The following is a 19,176-nucleotide window of genomic DNA, read 5'->3' on the forward strand; positions in this document are numbered from 1 at the left end:
GGGACCTAATTTGAAAAGTTTGACAAGTTTCTGAGATTGGGTTAACTTCGTTTTTAAGTCGGGCATCTGCGAGTAGGGAGTTGGGGTCCTCAGGCAGGACGGTTTGAAAGCGTCGCGGTGAGTCTCTACATCCCAAAGGGTCAGCAGCCAGCAACTATTCCGTAATATCCCTAACCAGAGGGAGTTGATGAGGAGGTGGGCATGAACCGATATGATAATCATGTTAAGAAAAGGAAGAAGAGCTCAAACTCATGGTCTCGTAATATATGCTTGCGCCGACACGGCCTGTCCAAACACAAACGTGTGTGTAAACCTATGGTCGGGAACGCAAACTGCTAGCTAACGTTAGCTAAGCTGAGGGACAATCTCCCATAGTTTCATAACCGGCTTGTTATTACTCTTTGCAGAAACCACCTCTGACAAACCTTAGATTACAGAATTAAATGTTTTAAAACGTTTTATTTAACCAACCGTCCACATAAATTAGCTTTTTACTGATACAAAGTTAGCATTGCCTCAAAAGTGGCCATAATATAAAAGTTCTAATAGTCATGCGTATATCGACATTTATAATCTTAAAATTAATATTTATAATCTTCACAATTATTGTAATTAATCGAATATAATTGCTATAATACAACTTTCGATGTCTTACGTCTCGGACACTGAGCATGCGCACAACGTGTTGTAAACAATGACACTCTTCCAGACCATCTTGAGCATTGTGTCTACACAACTGTTTATCTTTTAAAAGAACGAAGACTTTGTATTGCTTACGCAAGATATAAAATGATCTTCGGTAAGTAGGCATATGCGTTCTCGCTGTCATTGTACCTAAGGCGGTATTTTTCTTGTGATCACTACGATGTCAAATTCCTGCATCACGAAAGCCCTCCACGGATGGTATACTTGGGCGTGACAGCTTACGATCACATCGACTAATGATGTCAGATGTGTTGTTTTAACCACAGTGACATCATGGCAACTCTCAGATTTTGCTTTCCGTGTTTCACATATCGCTCGTTTTTAGTTTTGGTGTTGCGTCGTCTGTTCTCGTGTTAGCCTTCCAGTCCTTCACTCTGCATTGTTGGCGTTACTTACTTGTTTGGTTAGCAAGCTAGCTAGCGGATGGCATACAACTCTTGTGGTCTGCCTTTAATAAGCCAGTGTCAGTTGCTGTCTTACAGCTAATGTACAAAATAGGTTTGAAGGCAGTGATACATTGAGGCAGGTAATGATCTTAATATTGACAATTTTAGCTTGGTGGTTTGGTTTACTTACTGTGCTTTACTTTTTCATTACTTTATGTTATTTTTCCTTGATTGCCCCCCTGCTCCATTGCCATTCTGATCTAGGTGTGTTGATGTTCTATGGATATCCATGTAATGAAAGCACTGTGCCGAGATGCAATGGCGTTTTGAGATCACATCATGGTCTCTGATCTCTCCATTTCTTCCATGTAGCTGAAGCATGGAGACGGTTCTGAGCAGGCTGAGGGGACTGAGTGAAGACGAGCTGCGGCAGGAGTTGGCCAGAGCGGACCTCAAGTTCGGCCCCATCACAGCCACAACCCGGGCCATCTTTGAGAGAAAGCTGGCCAAGGTCCTCGCCGGGCCTGAGAGCGGTGCCACCGAAACGGACGGCCCCGTAACGTGTGCCGTGGCCGTGGCCGCTGTCGGCCGTGGCCCGCCGGAGGCTGGGAGCGTGGAGGCCGACTTCGGCTACGGCTCGGGGCTCAACCCCCCCGAGGAGGAGGAGATCCCGGCGCCTTCGCGGACCGGCTCCAGCAGCTCTGAGGATGGCCCCGCTCAGCCGAGGACAGAGACCCCCTCCAAGGCATCGCAGGTGTCGCCCACCTTCTTTTACGGGGTGTGTCCGCTGTGGGAGGACGTTTTGGCCAGAAACGGTGAGTCGAGACTGAGGATCAATGTCCCATCCTCACTGGTATATGTTGGCTAAAATAATATTGTGATGGTATGATGGTTTTCATGTAATACACAACGCCATGAGATAAAATATGAATTGTGCATATGTTGTTTAATGCTGGCTATTTACATGCAAGCTACAAATATTGGTACGGTATTGCACATTCCGGTCAAATCGGCCGAAGTTTCGGATGGCAATAATAATAATTCCCCGGCCCAGTATTTGTCTATATCCACCTTGTGCCGTGCTTTAAGTATCCGGCCATTGAGAGAGATGCTTTAAGGGAAAGGAAAGCATTGTATCATCTTGTTGTTTCTCCCCCCGTCCCCCCGTCCCCGTCCCCCCAAACAGAGAGACCCCACGTGTACACGGACAAGAAGGACGCCCTTCAGGTTGTGAAGATGATTAAGGGCGCTCGCTTCAAAGCCTTTCCATCACGTGAGGACGCAGAGAAGTTCGCCAAGGGGATGTGTGACTACTTCCCTTCCCCCAGCAAATCCACTTCCTGTGGCCCGGTCATGGCCAAAGGTAGGCACAAGAGCTCGCACTCACTGCAATCTAAGTCTAGGGCACTGGAGATAAGCATATTTTCAAATGAATTGGGAATGAACTGGACAGACAATGTATTCTGCGCGGGGGAAAAACATTTAGGTTAGTAGACACTGAAAATACATCCTTTCTAAATAACTACTTTTAAGCAATGCCCTGCTATATTTTTTTTTTTTAAAGTGGACAGACGCAGAGAGAGCTCATACCTAACCATACTCGACTATGTTTAATGCAGAGACCCAATGCATTACACATTAATGTACAGTGCACTATCCAAAGCCAAAGGTCCCACTATGGAAACCTATATCGAAATCTATCCAACCTTAGTGTCCAATACACGGACAGTACCTTCTGTTTTTAAGTGCATTCTACCACTGTCTAGATAACACGGAGGTGGACGCCATCAACCGGGAGCGAGCCAACAGCTTCAAGAGCCCCCGCACTCAGGACCTCACGGCCAAGCTGCGGAAGTCAGTGGAGAAAGGCGACGAGAGCACCTTTAACGACCTCATCTGGAGTAATCCCCGGTATCTGATAGGTTCAGGGGATAACCCCACCATAGTACAGGTGAGGAGCTGGAAGACTCGCATGAAAGGGTTTTGGGGGTGTGCGCGTATTAATTGCAGTACCCTAGACTTTTGGTGTGTCTTTTATGCAAAGACACACCATTAATTAGTTGATCCGTCAACATCCTTGCTTTATCCATGGCCACTGTTACTTTGTAGAACAAGTTTTATACCTCGGGGCTCCGTCCTCTGTGCTTTCGGTTTGGTTTTAGATGCTTTGTCTGTCTAACTCGTCGGATTTGAAACAGTAAATACCTTTATCTTGCCTGTGTCGCTGATCTCTAAATGGCGGACACTCCTGCGAACCGTTGTGAAAACCGTCTTCACTGTCTTTTCCGTCTCTGTTTTAGACCTTGCTGCAGGTATTGTTCAAAAGCGTCTCCTCTAAACGCCTTCTCCTGGCCCTTCCATTGTGCTCTGTGTGTGTGGCCATGCAGGAGGGCTGCAGGTACAACGTGATGCATGTGGCAGCCAAGGAAAACCAGGCGGGCATGGCCCAGCTGCTGCTGGACACCCTGGAGGACCCCAAGTTCATGCGCCTCATGTACCCCGACGACCAGGAGCACATGCTGCAGAGACGCATCCGCTACATAGTGGACCTTTACCTCAACACCCCAGACAAGGGAGTGAGTGACCGCTTCGCTCTGGCTTCAAGTAGAGAATGTAGTGGCATGGATTGCGTTGGGGCTGGTTGATCATTTAAAGAAGTGTGTTGACTGGGGGACAGTGTAGTGCCTTTCTGTTTTTTTGTGCAATGGAAACTGTGAGGATCAAGGCGGAGAGTGGTGGTTTCGGTTATCCGGTATCACAATGGCCCACCCTCAAGGTTCCTCACCAGATGTTGTGTCTCCCACTCCAGGGCTATGAGACTCCGCTCCACTTTGCCTGTAAGTTTGGGTGTCCGGACGTGGTCAACGTTCTGTGCTCCCATCCGGACGTCGACAAGAACCGCAAGAACAAGTACGACCAAAAACCATGTGAAGTGAGTAACTGCTTGCAAAGGTTTTTTTTAGTTCTACCGATCTAGTTGTGAACTAGAGTCGACTGTTTGCACTCGGTGTCGAACACACATTGAACACAAACAGTAAATTCCATTGCTGTTCAGCAAACATACTTATTGTATCGCTGGTGTCGTCTGAATAGCTCGGTTGGTTAGATTTCTCTGCTCAGCCTAAGGCTGTGTTGGATCCAGCTGCCATGATATGGCAGGTTGTCGGTATTCACACCCCGACGGTTATTTATATTCACATTAGTCACCAGAGCGCTCTAATATCAACACAGACGAGGCACAACAACACGTCACCCCGAACGACCCCAGCATCTCACTGTTTGCTAACCGCCTCCTCTGTGTTGTTGTTTTTCTGCCCCAGGTGATATGTGATAGAAAAAATAAAACCCAAGAAGTGAAGCAGAAGATCCTGGACTACTTGGAAGGTACAAGATCGAGGTTTCTCTCCAGGAATCGACAGTGCTGTTATCTGAGTTCATAATTGCAACAATAAATGTATTTGAGCAGCTCTAATTTTAGATTCCATCGCCATACTGCAGTTTGTAATCCGATCCGATGTACCATCCCAGTGGGTTTAATATCTAATGCCCCGAGAATACTTTGTTAATATCGACAAAGTTGGATGAATGTCGTGACAGTCCGTTCCATCTCTGTGTCAGACCGCTGCTACATCCCCTTAATGAGGGCGACAGACAACTCCTCCCAGCCCATCATTGGTGCTCCCTGGTCACCCGAGCCCTCGGAGAGCTTCTCCAACGCGCTGTCCCCACGCCACGCTCGGAGTCCCATGGATCCCCTGATGTCCGTCAAAGCCTTCGCCGGCCCCCTGAGCCCCTCCAAAGTAGGCAGTTTTAAATAAAACCGGATTAATTATTTACCTCCCTAGATGAATCACTTTCACTGAAACAGATTTAAATTTGTTTTCTTTCGACCACCACCACTTCCTCAATCGATCGAACCGTCGCGCTCATTGGTGTTCATTTCGCTGGTGCCCCCTGTAGGCGGACGAGTTCCGGCGGGCGTGGAAGACGCCACCCAGAGACAGAGCGGAGCAAGTTCACCACATCCTCAAGTCTGACCCTGACCGCGGCGTGGAGAGGGTGGGCAGGTGAGGATCAGCCCTCTCACACTCATATTCTGAGAGGTTAGAATCATAAATGTACAAATCCCATGAAGACTTGAAACGTTATCAATAAATAAAGCCTTTTGGATTTATTGGAGGATTTGAAGGTTGTTATCTAGCTGTCTAGTTCGGTCCGAGGACGCAGTGCGAGGGCAGCATACTGATTAGCTCTCGGAGAGAGTTTACACTAGGTAGAGTTTACATTAGGTAATTTGGCAGCCAGTTTAATCTAATTGCCTTTCTGATTGAGTTGTTAAAGCATACCATCAAAATCGGCGCAGCTTCAAACACTTGGAATTGCTGCACGTACAAGCACGTTTCGATAAAGGGCACAGCACCAATAGGAATCAGAACAATAGTTTCTAAAGTTGATGAGTTATTTTAGTTATTTCGACCAGGTGAGGTGTAAGTATTTGCAGAGAGAATCTCTGTGACTCGTTCTCTCCATCCATCCACAGGAACCTGGCTCATGAGTTCGGCCACGCCTGGGCAGAGTACTGGGACTTCCTGGACTGCTTCGTGGACCTGGCCTCACAGGAAGGCCTGCGGAAGTTTGAGGACTACCTCGGCAGGAAGGACTTCAGGCAGCGGGCGCACGAAGAGGCCGGGGAGAACGAGACCAGGAACCGCTTCAGGACGCCGTCCCCAGGTACGCCCCTCCTCCCCACTTTTCCGCACCATGAGACCGCCTGGCCTCACGTTTACGACGTCCTTCGGGTCGCACATCGTCTGTCTGGTTTCCCCATCGACGGCGTCCTTCTTGCAGGGAAGCCCAAGAAGTTCTGCAACTCCATCTCCGTGGGCGCCTTCCTGGACGAGGGCGACGACCTCAGCCGCGAGGAGATGAAGAACCGGCAGAACGCGGCGCTCACCAGCATCAGCTCAGCGGCCGGCGCCCGGGACCGCCGCGGCGCCGACCTCATCGAGACGGCGGCCGAGGTGGACCGGCTGTGCGGCGGCGAGGGCCTGCTGCTGTCCCCCGGCGGCGCGGCGGCGTGCGGCATCGAGCTCTGCGCGTCCCCCCTGGCGTCCGGCGCCGGCGGGTGGGACGGGACTCCCAACGGGGACACGGCGTCCTGCTCCCGCCTCTCGCCGTCGTCCTCCGCCATGCTGCTGCTGTCGCCCGTCTCCGACCTCACGCTGGAGTTCGAGCACATGTCCCTGGGGGGCTCCGCCGGCGGGGGCGGGGTCCGGGAGCGGAGGAGCAGCGGAGGCGGCCGGCACAGGGAGCTGCGGGACTCCTCCTCCTCCTCCGGCCCGCCCCCGGCCCCCCTCGCCGCGGCCCAGCTGAGCTGCGGGCTGGGCCGTCTCTCGCTGGGCCACGCCGAGGCGTGGAGGGCGGAGGACGAGGGGCAGCCGGCCGGGGGGAAGAGGTGCAGCGGCGGCAGCAGCAGCTCGGAGGAGTTCCTGGAGGCCCAGGAGAACCTGGACGGCCCGCTGGGCCAGAGGACTAGGGGGGCGGACTCGGGGCGCACCCTCTGCGCCCGCTCCAAGTCGTGGGACCACGGCGGGCGGGACCTGAGCGGCTCGGGCTCGTCGGGGTCCTACAAGTCCTTCAACAGCTCCAACGAGTTCCTGAGCAGGACGCCCCCTCCCCCACGCATCAGGAAGAGCCTCTTCATTGAAGGGTGGGTTTCTTGTTCTCTCGCTCCACATCACATCATTACGCCGCTGTTTTTTGTCTCTTCTTTTGAACTGTGTTGTGTTCCACATACGTTCTTCCCAGGGATGTTCCCACCAAGCTGGACAGCGAGGTCCTGTTAGCAATAGAAGCCATAGATGTCAGCCCCCAGCAGTTCCCCAGCATTCACAAGTGGAAGAGCACAATGCAGAGCTACTCCAAATCAGACATGCAAAGGTGAGTCGCGTCCCGCTGCCCGCACAATCTTCAGAACAAGTTCTCATCAGTTCTCTCAACAAAAAAGTAAACGCACAACTGTGCACTTTTAAATCTTAGTCGCTATGTGTATCAACAAACGTATAGCTTAAAATCAATAATAAATGAATAAATAAAACCCTATAACTGAAATATTCCACAAATGAAAAAGGCTTGCCAGCCTGTCCCTCATGGTTTTAAGTGTCTTACGATCAACACTCACAAAACCCCATCTTTAAGACTCCCCCGTACTAACGGGGTAGGAGATTAATCTGACACATTTGGACTTCAATATGCTCTAGTTGTACATTTAAAGCGCTGGTCTCAGTGCTTCACTGTGGCATGTACATCCGACTAGGATCTACTGTATCTCTTGTGTTGGACTGGATCCTCACATTAATATATGTGGATGTACTCGCAATATATCCTTAAAAGAAGAGTATTTTACAGTGGTCAGTGTGTGATAGAGGCGCATATCGTCACAATAAAGCAAAGTCCAACATGCAGTCCTCCTGATCTAAAATAACCAGCGACCTTGGCTCTCCTGCCAGCTGGCCCAGCCCTGCGGTGGTGAAACACCGACCCAGGATGCCACCGCACACCCCCAGCTCCCCCGCCAGCGGCATGGGGCCCCCCGCCGGCCGCTTCAGCCCGGCCCGGCTCGGCCCCTCCACGCCAGACTTCAGCCCTGGCCGCTACAGCCCGGCCCACGCCAGCTCTTTGCACCGCATCCGCCTCAAACACTTCAACCCCCTCTAGCTGCGTCCCATTTCCCCAGAACCCCTCCCCCTATTTCTGGAACCCCCGGTTGCGTAGATGCCTCCCCCTTTCCAGTACAGCTCCGCCACTCCCCGCCCCGATGAGTAGCACCAGCGCTCAGAAACCCCCCCCCCCCCCCCCCCAACGGAATTATGCACAAGCGTCTCAAATTGTTTGTAGAAATTGTGAATGGTACTTAATAAGCCCATACAGCGTACAGGAATCATCATCGCATAAGGTTGTGATGTGCACGTGTGACTGATGGGTAAAAAGAAAAGTGAGGTTTCCTGTGAGGTGTGAGGAAGTCAATATTTTAATGTTTTTTTTGTACGTGAGTCAGTAGCACAAAGGGTTAGTGTTTTTAACGTGTAAAGTAACTGCCAGTACCTGTGTTGTCCTCGGTTAAGGAAATCGCCTTACTTTTTTCGATCAATGGACATTTGGTTAAATATAAACCACCTGTCATTCTGTCCAGCCGTTCTTGACGTCAGACACTGGGCAGCCGTGTTGGGCACTGCTGTGGACATTGGCACCCAATTAATTTAACTTGACATGTGTACATTGGTCAACATTTTACTGGGTTTTAGATAAACCGTTCTTTTTGTCTCCTACCAGTAAAGGCAGCCTTCAATTGACATTTTTGTTAAATATAAATCAGACTGAGCAGCGCGCACTGTATGAGTTTGGATAGAAAAACGATGTATACACTTTTTAAGTCCGTTTTTTCCGGCTACACATCAGAACCGGTCAGGCCGCGTCCATGAGGAAGAGAATGTATATTTCCGTGTAACTGAAGCCTTCATTGGAGAGCACAAGACTACTTCATTAAAAGGATTGTATTGCTGTAATTGTGCTCTCAGGTGACAGATCTTATCCTGGTCTCAATGTTTTGAATGTGGAACGTTGCAAAAAAAAAAATGCACCTAAATACTTAAACTTGCTAATTGTGCTTTTGGCATTCTATGCTTTATAAAAAAGGAAAATACTTTCATGGTGATGGCGCGTTTTGTCTGTCTAGATTGTTTGCTTTCGACTAATAAAATTTCACCCCGTACGTAACTTGCCACTGCATTTTCTCGCCTGCTTCCAAATATTCTGCCCGTGTAAAGCATAAGTCAACTACAGAACAATAACTTTATTGCACAATTCCATAGACTTTTGAAAGACCCTCACATCGAGGGCACGGTACAAAAAGCATCTGCGTCATTTACGATAACAAAAGCTGTAGAAATGTGTTTTTTAATACATAATTTTGGTTTAATAAAATTAAAGATTAGACACTTTTGGGATGAACTCTTATACATTACATTCAGAAGTTTCTCCACTGACTTATTGAACCAGATATTTGCAGCACAAATCAGTTGAGCTAACAAGTCTACTGGTTGTTTGGACTCCCTTGCACTGAAGGTAGGTAGACTATGGCACGGGAGTGACTCACAAAACTAGCAACTTGGATAGCATTTATGGTAGTTAAATTACAAAAAAGCACAAAAGAACAGCTTATTTGCAAGACACTTGAGTAGACGACTGCATGACTCCATCCTAGGTCTTTGAACCTACACCTGTGCTACGCGTATGACATCAGGTCCGGGTGAGTTTGTCCACGGGCATGAAGCCCGAGTCTCCAAGGGTTCGGAGAGCCACACGGCCACTCGGGCGGATGGTGAGCCAGGTGATGCTGCCGTTGTTGAGGCCCATCCGCAGCCATCCCTCTGGAGGAAACTGCAGAGCCCTGAGGGACACAGAGCAGACGCAAGGATCACAATAATGGCTGAGGGAAGTACATAAATTAAAAGCTACACATCAGCGTAGGTAATTTTATATGTATTCTGATACTGTTAATGCAATATGGTGTGAGTAGTGCTCAATGAAAATACTTGAGGAATTTATCTTTGGTTGGTGCCGACAGGTCATTTACCTGTTTTCCTGTGTATGATGTTACTTGCAAAGGACCTCACCAATTCTAATCTGAGCCCATAGGAAATGGGCAATGTCAAAAAATGTGCTGGTTTGAATTTAAATGAACAGGACGGATCCACACAGAAGCAGGAATCAACAACCGAGGAACCTGATCGCACCTGCAAACAAAGTAGCGGATGACGTTGGCGTGGCACACGATGATCTCGTAGCTGTCCTCCTTCTGTTTGGCATCGGCCCGGTGGATGTAGCGGCGGAAGGCGGCTTCGATGCGAGCCCCGTCCTCGTGGTACTGCTGGAGGGAGGGCACACAGGTTGAGTGCTGCCAGGTGAGAACTGACCTCTCGCTATCGGAATCAACAACGTTACTCTCTAAAGTATTCTTGAACCCTCCGAACTCTAAAATTCAACCCCAGTATTGGCTTGGATTTTTGCAAAGCCAAATTTGGCAAGAGAGAGACTTGATTAAAATCGATGGTGTCTAATGCATATATTGGCCGGAAAACACTTGAACATATCCTCATCCATCTCTACAACAAGCAGCAGTCTGGTCTCACCACAGCGTCTGGCTTCCAGTGTGTGACCGGGGGGACGGGTTCAATGGGAGCTCCCTCTCTCAGCAAGTCACAGCTGACCAGCTCCACTCCTGAAAGAGTAGAAAGTCAAGTTCAACTTTAGCGTTAATGTGCAGTCAAGTGTATACGTATGTATCCACTGAACCTCTAATAAAGCTGTAGGTTATTTCTCAAATAGGAAATAACTGACCCTGAAATATTGTTTGTTGTAATACAGAACAGGGTTACCTAAATTAATTCCATCGATTATTACTGCTTTTGTGTCTCAATTACTGACCTTCAAGGTGTTTGCTGATTATGTTCGCCGTCTCCGTGGCCCTGGACATGGAGGAGTGCACTAGGGTGTCATACTTCAGGCCTAAAGCAGCCAACCGCTGGCCTGTGAACTCGGCCTGTTCCCTGCCTAAGGAACAGAAGACAACGGTACTGTTACAAGGATACATCCGATTTTCTGATTAATGTTTGTAGGTGTATAAATTTTCTTCGTTGATACAAAATGATCAATATAAATGGATGGAATATTTTGGAAGAAATTACCGATTGGCCTCAACTTTTTACGAACGAAACGGTGGTAGATCAGCCAATTTGAAACACGGGGACAAGTAAAGAACCAACAAAAGCAAAAACTTAATAAAATAACCTAATGGCGTGAGGATTCTTTCTTTGTCGCCGTTTCCACTCAGGTTGTACTGGGAGTGTCTGATGAGGAGGATATTGCGTGTGGCTTTAGGTTTCCCGTTGTCCGGCTCAGAGGTGAGGTCTTCTGTTGCTTTCTCCTTCTTTTTCCCGTTGGTGAACGCCGACGGGTCCCTCCTGTAAGGAGTCATGACAGGTGATGGGATTAGAAGCTTTACGCACACTAGCGGTGATCCCCAGCACTGACATAAGACACACCAGTAAATGAACTTTTCACAAACAATCAATAATGTTTAACAAGATAAAGTAATGCGCGGAGTACTTACTTATCCCAGTTAAATTCCCAAGCGGGTCCGGACGGCACCGGTGTGTGGTTTGCAGTTGTCCATGTCGGCTGTGCTGCTTGGAGGACACCAAACCGGCTCCACACACTCGTCTTCTCTCTCCCTTGCTCTCCAAAACACCCGCGGGACTCGGCCACGGCCACCGCTAACACCACGGCAGAAGAGCCTCCAGCGACCCCGCATATAAGTTGTAGAGTCCTCCTGTACGACATTCTTGAATCCGCTGAGCCGGGGGGCTAATGCTAGGCAGCAAGCTAATTGACTGGTTTAACTAGCTAGTTTAATCTGAGCTAAATTTGTGGCTTGCAATAAGGCCAACACGAATTTACAGAGTTACGGCCTAAATGTCTACACTGCTATATACACATTCAACGTATTTGCAAACGTATCACCGAATGACATTAATTAATGGTATCTGACAGAAAGAGAAACTAGCCTTACTTGACAATGAACGCTGACCGGATTTATTATACTACGGTGTCCCGGCAGAATCAAATGTTTGACGATTTCATAAATCCCTATATTTACCACGCGGGGGCGCTCCGGTCACATGTCCCTTCACAAATACTCAGACTGTGCCCGGAGATAATGAGATTACAAAAACCTCAACATCATTATAAGGAATAACATACAATGAATGCGTAGTTTGTTGTGCTGAATGCGGTAATGTGTTATTTATTTAACCTATATGAACAATCTTCTCCCGCCTGATATAAACGAAACATATCCTTCTCCAACTTGAATCGACCTTTCACTATAACCATGATCGAACCATGATGAACCATGAATGTATTGCTCTTTAGTCTTCAACCGTACCGATTTTCATCCGTATAGGACTCAGGGTTTAGCATTGAGGCACTTGCATGAATAGGTTTGCATAGAAGCTCCACCTTTCAAGCGGTTCAGTGACCTCACTTGTGGGCTGGATTGGAAGGGTGGGATTTCCAAGATCCCCGAGCGCTGTATTTTTGCCTCTCTATCTTTGGATCTTTGTGGCTCCCTGGTAGCGAAAGGAGATTGGCTTAATCTTTCACAGCTACAAACATTGCAAATTGGATCTTCAAATGCATCTCCAACTGGAATAAATAATTGAGGAATGTGGAAATTACAGAATGCTCAACAGCGCTGGAAAGAGATTTAAACCCACCAAATATATCCCGGTATCCACAGCTGCCACACTTCTTGTGGGATCGACTACTTTATTCTTCGTTTTTACGTAAGTTTGTTATTTTTATTTATGTTTTTGACACGTTTTCTTTAGTGGCTGTCGCATACGGATTGTATATGGCCATTAGGTCAACATGGGCGATTGAGTGGTTTGGCGGGTAATACTATGCATTTATAGAATAATTCCTGTAAATTATGTATTCGTCTTGTCGAGGTTTTTTAACGTTAGCGACAATCGAGGAAAAAGGGGATTAGGTTGGCTGCACGTGGATGTTTTCTTTTTAACTATCTGCAAGGAAACTTCACCCAAGCCATCTTACGTACAATTCAAACAACTGGACGATTGTAAAGGACCACTTAGTACAGGCCGCAACACGCAGCAGGTAGTTCATGCAATTAAACATCATTGATTGATCAGCAAACAGCGCTCCCCTATCACTATTAAGGGGGATCAGTCGCGTCCTATCACCTATAAACATGTTGCAAAGATAGCTCAAGTTTTACAACTAGGCTTTGGCGTTTTCACCAAAAACCAAAGCTACAGTTTTCTTATTTCTGTCATGTTTTGTAATGTTGCACAGTGTCCAATGGGGTGGAAATGACATCATGTGTCGAGCCGCTTAAATCGAGTGGTAAACGATATAATTGAATGCTCCGTTATGTGACGGCGCACTAGTCTTTTCTCTTTGTAGGCTACACTCTAATCCTCCCTCCCCCTTCAGCAAAACCCCTTGAAATAAAGCTAGTGATACAAATGAAAATAAAGTGTCCTCATCGACCTTTAAAATGCTTACTGGACCGTCTCAGTGGCTCTGGTCATGGAGAAGTGGGTCTTTACCACCAACAAGACCCGCTCAAACACTTCCAGTTTGACTCTCCTTTAAAAATGCAACTTAATCATCTAACCCTCACCGCATAAACAACTAATGGGCCCTTCCATTATCGCGGCATTGATTGGCCACCGTGGTTAGTTTCCATAATGAACTGCTTTCTGATAATTGGCTCAAATTCGATGACACTTGCATATAGGCTAATACCGTTAGCCTACCACAATGCAGACTACTTGTAAGAGAGGCTGTGTATCTGATTAAGTTTCATGGACCACTTTCGGTTTGACAGACATCCACTTGTGGGATGAATTGGTTATTTGTTATGATATGCATTATATTTCACCACGACCAGTACCTAGCTATAGCCTATTTACCCCACATCTTACACAATTTAGAAAAATAATTGTAAAGCACAGACATTTGTGATTGACACCATTGTGGGGGAAAAATATTTTAGATGAGCTGCAATAACTACAAGCAGCCACACATTGTCCTTATGACAGGCTTTATTTCAATCTCTCTCTGTTTCTCTTGGTCACATACATAAAAACAAAGAAACAGGATGGCTCTTTTTATCTTGGTCTGCGCCCGCAACTATTTGTGTATGAGTAATTTCAGTAAACGCATGTGTGAACGTCCATCTGTTTTCAGAGTTCATCCTCCAGCAGATGGATATAAGGCCAGGATTAAAACTTTACTGTGTTACACTTTGATTTCATAGTTAAACCCTCCTAAAGGCAGAGAGTATTGAGCCATAACTAGGCCATATAAACCCATTGTGATCCACATAAGAATGTGTATTGCATAAAATCATCAAGGATGTGTAGCTTACAATTACTGTCCTAAGCTAGTAACAGCTAGGGGGCTAAGGCAACGGGATTCCCAGTTGATGCTAAACTGCTACTGACCAAAATAACATGGATCAACTGCACTAGGAGTTGGAATACAACCTTTTTTGGCAGATAACCAAATTAACATAAGGTCAAATGTATATGTAGCTTAATAACACATAACTCCCTTTAATAGCCACTATTAATATGCTCAGTAAAGAATCGACCGCCGATTGATTTACACACACACACACACACACACACACACACACACACACACACACACACACACACACACACACACACACACACCTTGCTTCTTCAGACGGGGCTCAGAGTCGATGCAGCCTACTTGTCCCTCTTGAAGACGTTGTACTGTGTAGTGTGTGTGCGTGTGTGGTGTGCACACACACACGCACACACACACCACACGGACCACCACGATAGTGACAGTGGGCCAGCCCGCCGGTTGAGCCCATATACTGTATAGAAAGATAAAAGGTAGAGGCACCGCAGAGTTAGCATGCCGTGCTCTTGGACAGACGACAGTTTGCGTAACTCGGGGTGGGGGGGGGGGGGGGGGGGCTATAGAATTAGAGCAAGTTATTACATAGTATTTATATCATCCCGGCACCGACATGGGTATCACCACCCGCTGGCTGATAAATGTGATCCTTCAGCCACGGTTACACCCGCAGTAATAATAGTAATGATAATAAGTCACCATAGCCAACTTCATCATGGGAAGTTGGGAACATATTGAATCCATCTTGGTTTTCGTCCTGGGGTTGGGTAGTGCTTTTTACAGCCTATAGTTAAATGTTACACTGCATGAACTTTGATGGGTTTTCCAGTACAATCAAAGTCTCAGTTCTTTGGCAAAAGAAATGGCGATGGGCACATGGAAGGTATTGATTAATCATCCTACAGGCTAAATCAGCAATCGAGACTATCACAATAAAAGTGTCCACTTTCCATGAGAAGGCAGCAATTGAGTCCACATCACAATCACATTGTCCTCCGCCTGCCGTAAAGTAGAGCCGAAGTGAAAGAATGGGTCTGGACAGGAATCTAATCTTGAGCTTCAACATCTGTTTCCTTTGCTCCCTTTCACTGTATGCACTGAATTGGTCTGGATTCAGATTCTCCTCCGATCCATTGTTATTCCATCTGCTTCTAAGTCCTTTCCTGTTTGTTCTTTTAACCAGTGGTGGGAGAGAGGGTAAGAGAGTTAAATGGACGTTTTCAAGCATAATGAAACATGTATTTATGAGGGCATCCACACAGCAGTGGGGTTACTTTTAGCAACTGTTGTCTTAATGTTTTAAGTCTTGTTTGTGGTTTTGCTAACAAGCTTGTATTCCTTAATGTTTTTTGTTTCCATTAGAGGCTGTTCATCGCCCTCTGATGAGAGATTAGTGGCTGTGAGGCTCCCAGTGTTGCATTATGGGAAATTTAGTTGTTATATTCTAAACAGTTTGTGGTCTGTGTGGTGATCCGTGTGGATTGTTGTTTTTCAATGAGAAAACTAATAAATATATATATATATATATATAATTTTTTATTTCTTATCTTCTTTTCAAAGGAGCCTCATGATCACAAGGGTTCCTTAAAACTTATGTCGTTCCCCGTCTCTCTAGAATATCTTGACGTCCAATAGAGAGAGAGAGAGAGAGAGGGAGAGAGAGAGAGAGAGAGAGAGAATCCCCCGCATTTACACCAGAGCGTAATACTCGAGTGGTATTCACTCAGAAGGTTAAAATGACACACCGGCCACAATAGATCGAAGCCATTTGAATTCTGAACACGAGACTTTCTTCAATCAACTCCCTTTCATTCAGCTCCTGCCTTCCGTGGGGTATTGAATAGCGGGGTTATAATCCGTCGTTCTCAACTCAGCCTCCTCCGTTTACATGCTCCATAGAGTTTGTATATTATATCACAGCGTTGATTTGATTTGTTTGTGTGGACCACTCGGTCGAGATGGTGGAGGAAGGCGTCCAGTGAAGAGAATAGACCCTTCACATAGAATGGGATGATTGTACATTCACATTCTTGCCCCTGTTTTTATTCATTAATTTTAATCGAAGAAATAAGTGTTCAGCACCTAAGCTTCTCTGCAGAACTGCCAGCCTGTAATATTGCTCATATAATCTTGACTAGCCCAACAACACGGCGGTTATCAATCATGGCCGCGTGCTGTTCGATGTCCCGTAATGATAAACTCGTGCCTCAGAAACCCATCCACCTGCGCCAAATCGCACGACTGCTCGCATCGTTCACGGAACATCAAGTCGAGACGGCGTCCCCTGGGCGCTGGTGAGGCGCCATCAGAGGCCCCTCGGTATTAAGGGACTGGTTTATTTTTAAGTTTAGTTGTGTCCTACTCTTCTCATCTCGAGGCAAGAAAAGGACTCGCTGCTTGTTCTCACCGGTCACATTTACACAGTCGTTTTCAACTTGTTGCTTAATTTAAGTTGTCGTTGGGCTACAATACAGGGGGATACACCCTCATACAAACAAACCCAATACAGATTAACAGATTAAGTCATGGTAGTAGGAAAAGCAACATGTGGAAAAACATAAAGGCTAAATCGGAAATAGATGGATAGTTTGATCTGTAGCTTTAATAGCAAGCTTGGTACATCTTAATTTGGATACACTCATTCTGGAATATTTTTAGCCTTCAGCTAGTCTACATGACGGCAATGAGATCACACAACGTGATATAGGCTACTTGTTGTTGCCTACATTCAGTGGTTCGTTCTCATAAGATGTGCTCATTCACACCGACACATTGCTGCTTTCTGTTTCCACCATGGCAGAGGGGGAAGTGTCTGGTATAAGCACTGCCTCAGGCTTTGCTCAGGTATAGCTAACGCTTGTGTTTACTGACGAGGATAATCTGGAGCCTCCCCCCTCTGGCTGGATGATAACTAATTCAATATATTCTCTCTTATCCTCATTCCTCTTTCACTGTCATTGTATTAACATTGAATTAAGATAAGCCCATATCGGTGTCATAAACCAGATGGATAAACAGTCAGTTGGATTAGACTAGGAAAACATTGACCCCTATGGAAATGTTCTACTAAACTCTATCATACAGTTCGATAGGGTTTAACTCTCAGTTGGAGTCGTTTCTGTTGGAATCATGTGGTGTTACTGTTTGGATCTTCTGTGTTGAGGTGAATGAGATATGAGAGGATTCTAATTGCACCAGCTTTAATTAGCATTGACATTCACAGTGTTTACCTTCCAATAAAGCACAATGGAAGACATAACGGTAGCACTTGTCGATGGTGCAGATTTCCCGGAGTGTCGATCCCAGTTCCCATTCACATGTCCCCACGCACAACATTTTCTGGAGCTTTGCAGGGTAAGACAGCATGTGTGAAAGGGGCTTAACCCTTTGACAAGATCTCGACATCACATTAATCATGGCAGTTTAGTTTCTTGTGTGATTCCCGCTTCCAAGCAATATTGGGGATCTGACTCCAGAGCAGGTCTCTTAGTCTGGTCCCCGGTCCACCCGATCCAGCCAAACAGACGCAACCCTAATGATGAACACTGCATCATGTCATCGAGCCTGTGCTCTGCTCTGAGGAGCCGAGCAGCCCGTCTGTATTCAGGGCTAAAGGGGTCATCTATTCTCCCTCTTGTCTCCAGCCTCATCACTGCCCATGATTAGGGTAAGAGCGAGGAAGTTAAAAATGGATCCAATATTCTTTCACTCTGCGACGCATTCTTTTACATTAGACAAGCCAAATACAGATGCCATTATTGATCTGTGAAGTGGGCCGGGGCCAGGAGAGAATACTTAGCGAACTATTTCAATCGCAGAGTTCACTAGTCTTCGAGAGAGTTCCATCTGAATCTGCTGAACATGGCAAGATTTAGAGTAATGTCTCAAAATGTGTAAATGCGTGCCTCATGGATCCAAACCATATTAAGATATGAGGACTGTATTGTCGAATCAGCCTATTTGATATGACAGAGAACTGTAGTTTATTAAGGTGGGTTTGTGTGTGTGTGTGTGTGTGTGTGTCAGGGCATGCGTGTGCATGTGTGTGTGTGTGTGCGTGTGCGTGTGATGTGTGTGTGTGTGTGTGGCGCGAGAACTGAGGTGCTTTCAGAGTACACATTCAGATATACACAGAGCGTTGAATGCATGCTGCATACATATAGAATCACATAGAGAGGCATACTTGTGCGGCCTCACAGAGATACAGACACACATTTAGAACAGGCGTGGTGGGCTGCTCAGAGCTCTGCCTGCTGTTGAAGAACATGTGTTACTAGTTACCTCCAGTGTTACTAGCCCCCCCCCCCCCCATGGGCCCCCCCCACCCCCTGCTCCCCCCCTGCTCTCCTCCCCTCCCCCCCCCCTGCTCTCCTCCCCTCCCCCCCCCTGCTCTCCTCCCCTCCCCCCCCCCTGCTCTCCTCTCCTCCCCCCCCCCCCCCTGCTCTCCTCTCCTCCCTCCCCCCCCCCTGCTCTCCTCTCCTCCCCCCCCCCCCCCCTGCTCTCCTCTCCTCCCCTCGCCCCCCCCTGCTCTCCTCTCCTCCCCTCGCCCCCCCCTGCTCTCCTCTCCTCCCCTCGCCCCCCCCCTGCTCTCCTCTCCTCCCCCCCCCCCCCTGCTCTCCTCTCCTCCCCCCCCCCCCCCCTGCTCTCCTCTCCTCCCCTCGCCCCCCCCCTGCTCTCCTCTCCTCCCCTCGCCCCCCCCCTGCTCTCCTCTCCTCCCCTCGCCCCCCCCTGCTCTCCTCTCCTCCCCTCGCCCCCCCCCTGCTCTCCTCTCCTCCCCTCGCCCCCCCCCCTGCTCCCCTCCCCTCCTGGTGTTTAGTCAGATGGAGACCGTGACCGACAGACAGTAAGTAGAAACAGAGTCCCACCTTATGCGCGCCACACACGCACACACACAATACACAGTACACCGCCTTCTAGAGGGACAAGCAGGCTGTATCCACTCTGAAGCAAGGGGTGTGTGTGTGTGTGTGTGTGTGTGTGTGGGTGGGTGGGTGGGTGTGCGTGTGTGGCAGCAGCAGACCCTTCTTATTTATATCTTGGTTTC

At 47.6% G+C, this 19,176-nt stretch overlaps 3 protein-coding genes across 9 annotated transcripts in view; 2 read left to right on the plus strand and 1 right to left on the minus strand.

Moving 5' to 3' along the window:
- On the plus strand, nucleotides 1-8,871 carry ankle2 (ankyrin repeat and LEM domain containing 2). Of its 5 annotated transcripts, none has more exons than XM_060054157.1 (13): nucleotides 1-117; nucleotides 1,464-1,906; nucleotides 2,278-2,454; nucleotides 2,858-3,042; nucleotides 3,479-3,667; nucleotides 3,901-4,023; nucleotides 4,412-4,475; nucleotides 4,710-4,891; nucleotides 5,052-5,158; nucleotides 5,632-5,822; nucleotides 5,940-6,801; nucleotides 6,900-7,031; nucleotides 7,601-8,871. In XM_060054157.1, exons 2-13 carry the CDS (start codon nucleotides 1,471-1,473, stop codon nucleotides 7,806-7,808), a joined length of 2,856 nt encoding a protein of 951 aa, XP_059910140.1. In that variant the 5' UTR covers nucleotides 1-117; nucleotides 1,464-1,470; the 3' UTR covers nucleotides 7,809-8,871. The 5 variants fall into 5 exon arrangements, with proteins under 5 accessions (XP_059910140.1, XP_059910138.1, XP_059910137.1 ...); XM_060054155.1 differs by having other exon boundaries at nucleotides 56-195; XM_060054154.1 differs by lacking the exon at nucleotides 1-117 and adding an exon at nucleotides 647-799.
- Nucleotides 8,872-8,923: 52 nt separating this feature from the next.
- On the minus strand, nucleotides 8,924-11,781 carry pgam5 (PGAM family member 5, serine/threonine protein phosphatase, mitochondrial). 2 transcript variants are annotated; one of them, XM_060054169.1, is made up of 6 exons: nucleotides 11,263-11,781; nucleotides 10,941-11,113; nucleotides 10,578-10,703; nucleotides 10,283-10,371; nucleotides 9,887-10,017; nucleotides 8,924-9,540 (listed from the first exon to the last, which is right to left on the minus strand). In XM_060054169.1, exons 1-6 carry the CDS (start codon nucleotides 11,490-11,492, stop codon nucleotides 9,390-9,392), a joined length of 900 nt encoding a protein of 299 aa, XP_059910152.1. In that variant the 5' UTR covers nucleotides 11,493-11,781; the 3' UTR covers nucleotides 8,924-9,389. The 2 variants fall into 2 exon arrangements, with proteins under 2 accessions (XP_059910152.1, XP_059910151.1); XM_060054168.1 differs by having other exon boundaries at nucleotides 9,887-10,020; nucleotides 11,263-11,780.
- Nucleotides 11,782-11,891: 110 nt separating this feature from the next.
- zdhhc8b (zinc finger DHHC-type palmitoyltransferase 8b) overlaps nucleotides 11,892-19,176 on the plus strand; it is a 46,884-nt gene continuing 39,599 nt past the window's right edge. For both annotated transcript variants that reach the window (XM_060054164.1, XM_060054165.1), the window contains exon 1: nucleotides 11,892-12,496. In XM_060054164.1, the coding sequence (XP_059910147.1) occupies nucleotides 12,393-12,496 (104 nt within the window). In that variant the 5' untranslated portion in view covers nucleotides 11,892-12,392. The remainder of the gene's footprint in view (nucleotides 12,497-19,176) is intronic.

This window comes from Gadus macrocephalus, chromosome 6 (assembly GCF_031168955.1).
Source record: "Gadus macrocephalus chromosome 6, ASM3116895v1".
Classification (NCBI taxonomy): Eukaryota; Metazoa; Chordata; class Actinopteri; order Gadiformes; family Gadidae; genus Gadus; species Gadus macrocephalus.

Coding starts and splice junctions, on each gene's coding strand:
- ankle2 (XM_060054157.1), top strand. CDS start 1,471: ATGGAGACGGTTCTGAGCAGGCTGAGGGGACTGAGTGAAGACGAGCTG. Junction 3,043..3,478: donor ATAACCCCACCATAGTACAG/GTGAGGAGCTGG, acceptor GTGGCCATGCAG/GAGGGCTGCAGGTACAACGT. Junction 3,668..3,900: donor TCAACACCCCAGACAAGGGA/GTGAGTGACCGC, acceptor CTCCCACTCCAG/GGCTATGAGACTCCGCTCCA.
- pgam5 (XM_060054168.1), bottom strand. CDS start 11,492: ATGTCGTACAGGAGGACTCTACAACTTATATGCGGGGTCGCTGGAGGC. Junction 11,114..11,262: donor TGGGAATTTAACTGGGATAA/GTAAGTACTCCG, acceptor GACTCCTTACAG/GAGGGACCCGTCGGCGTTCA. Junction 10,021..10,282: donor ACTGGAAGCCAGACGCTGTG/GTGAGACCAGAC, acceptor CCCTCCCTCCAG/CAGTACCACGAGGACGGGGC.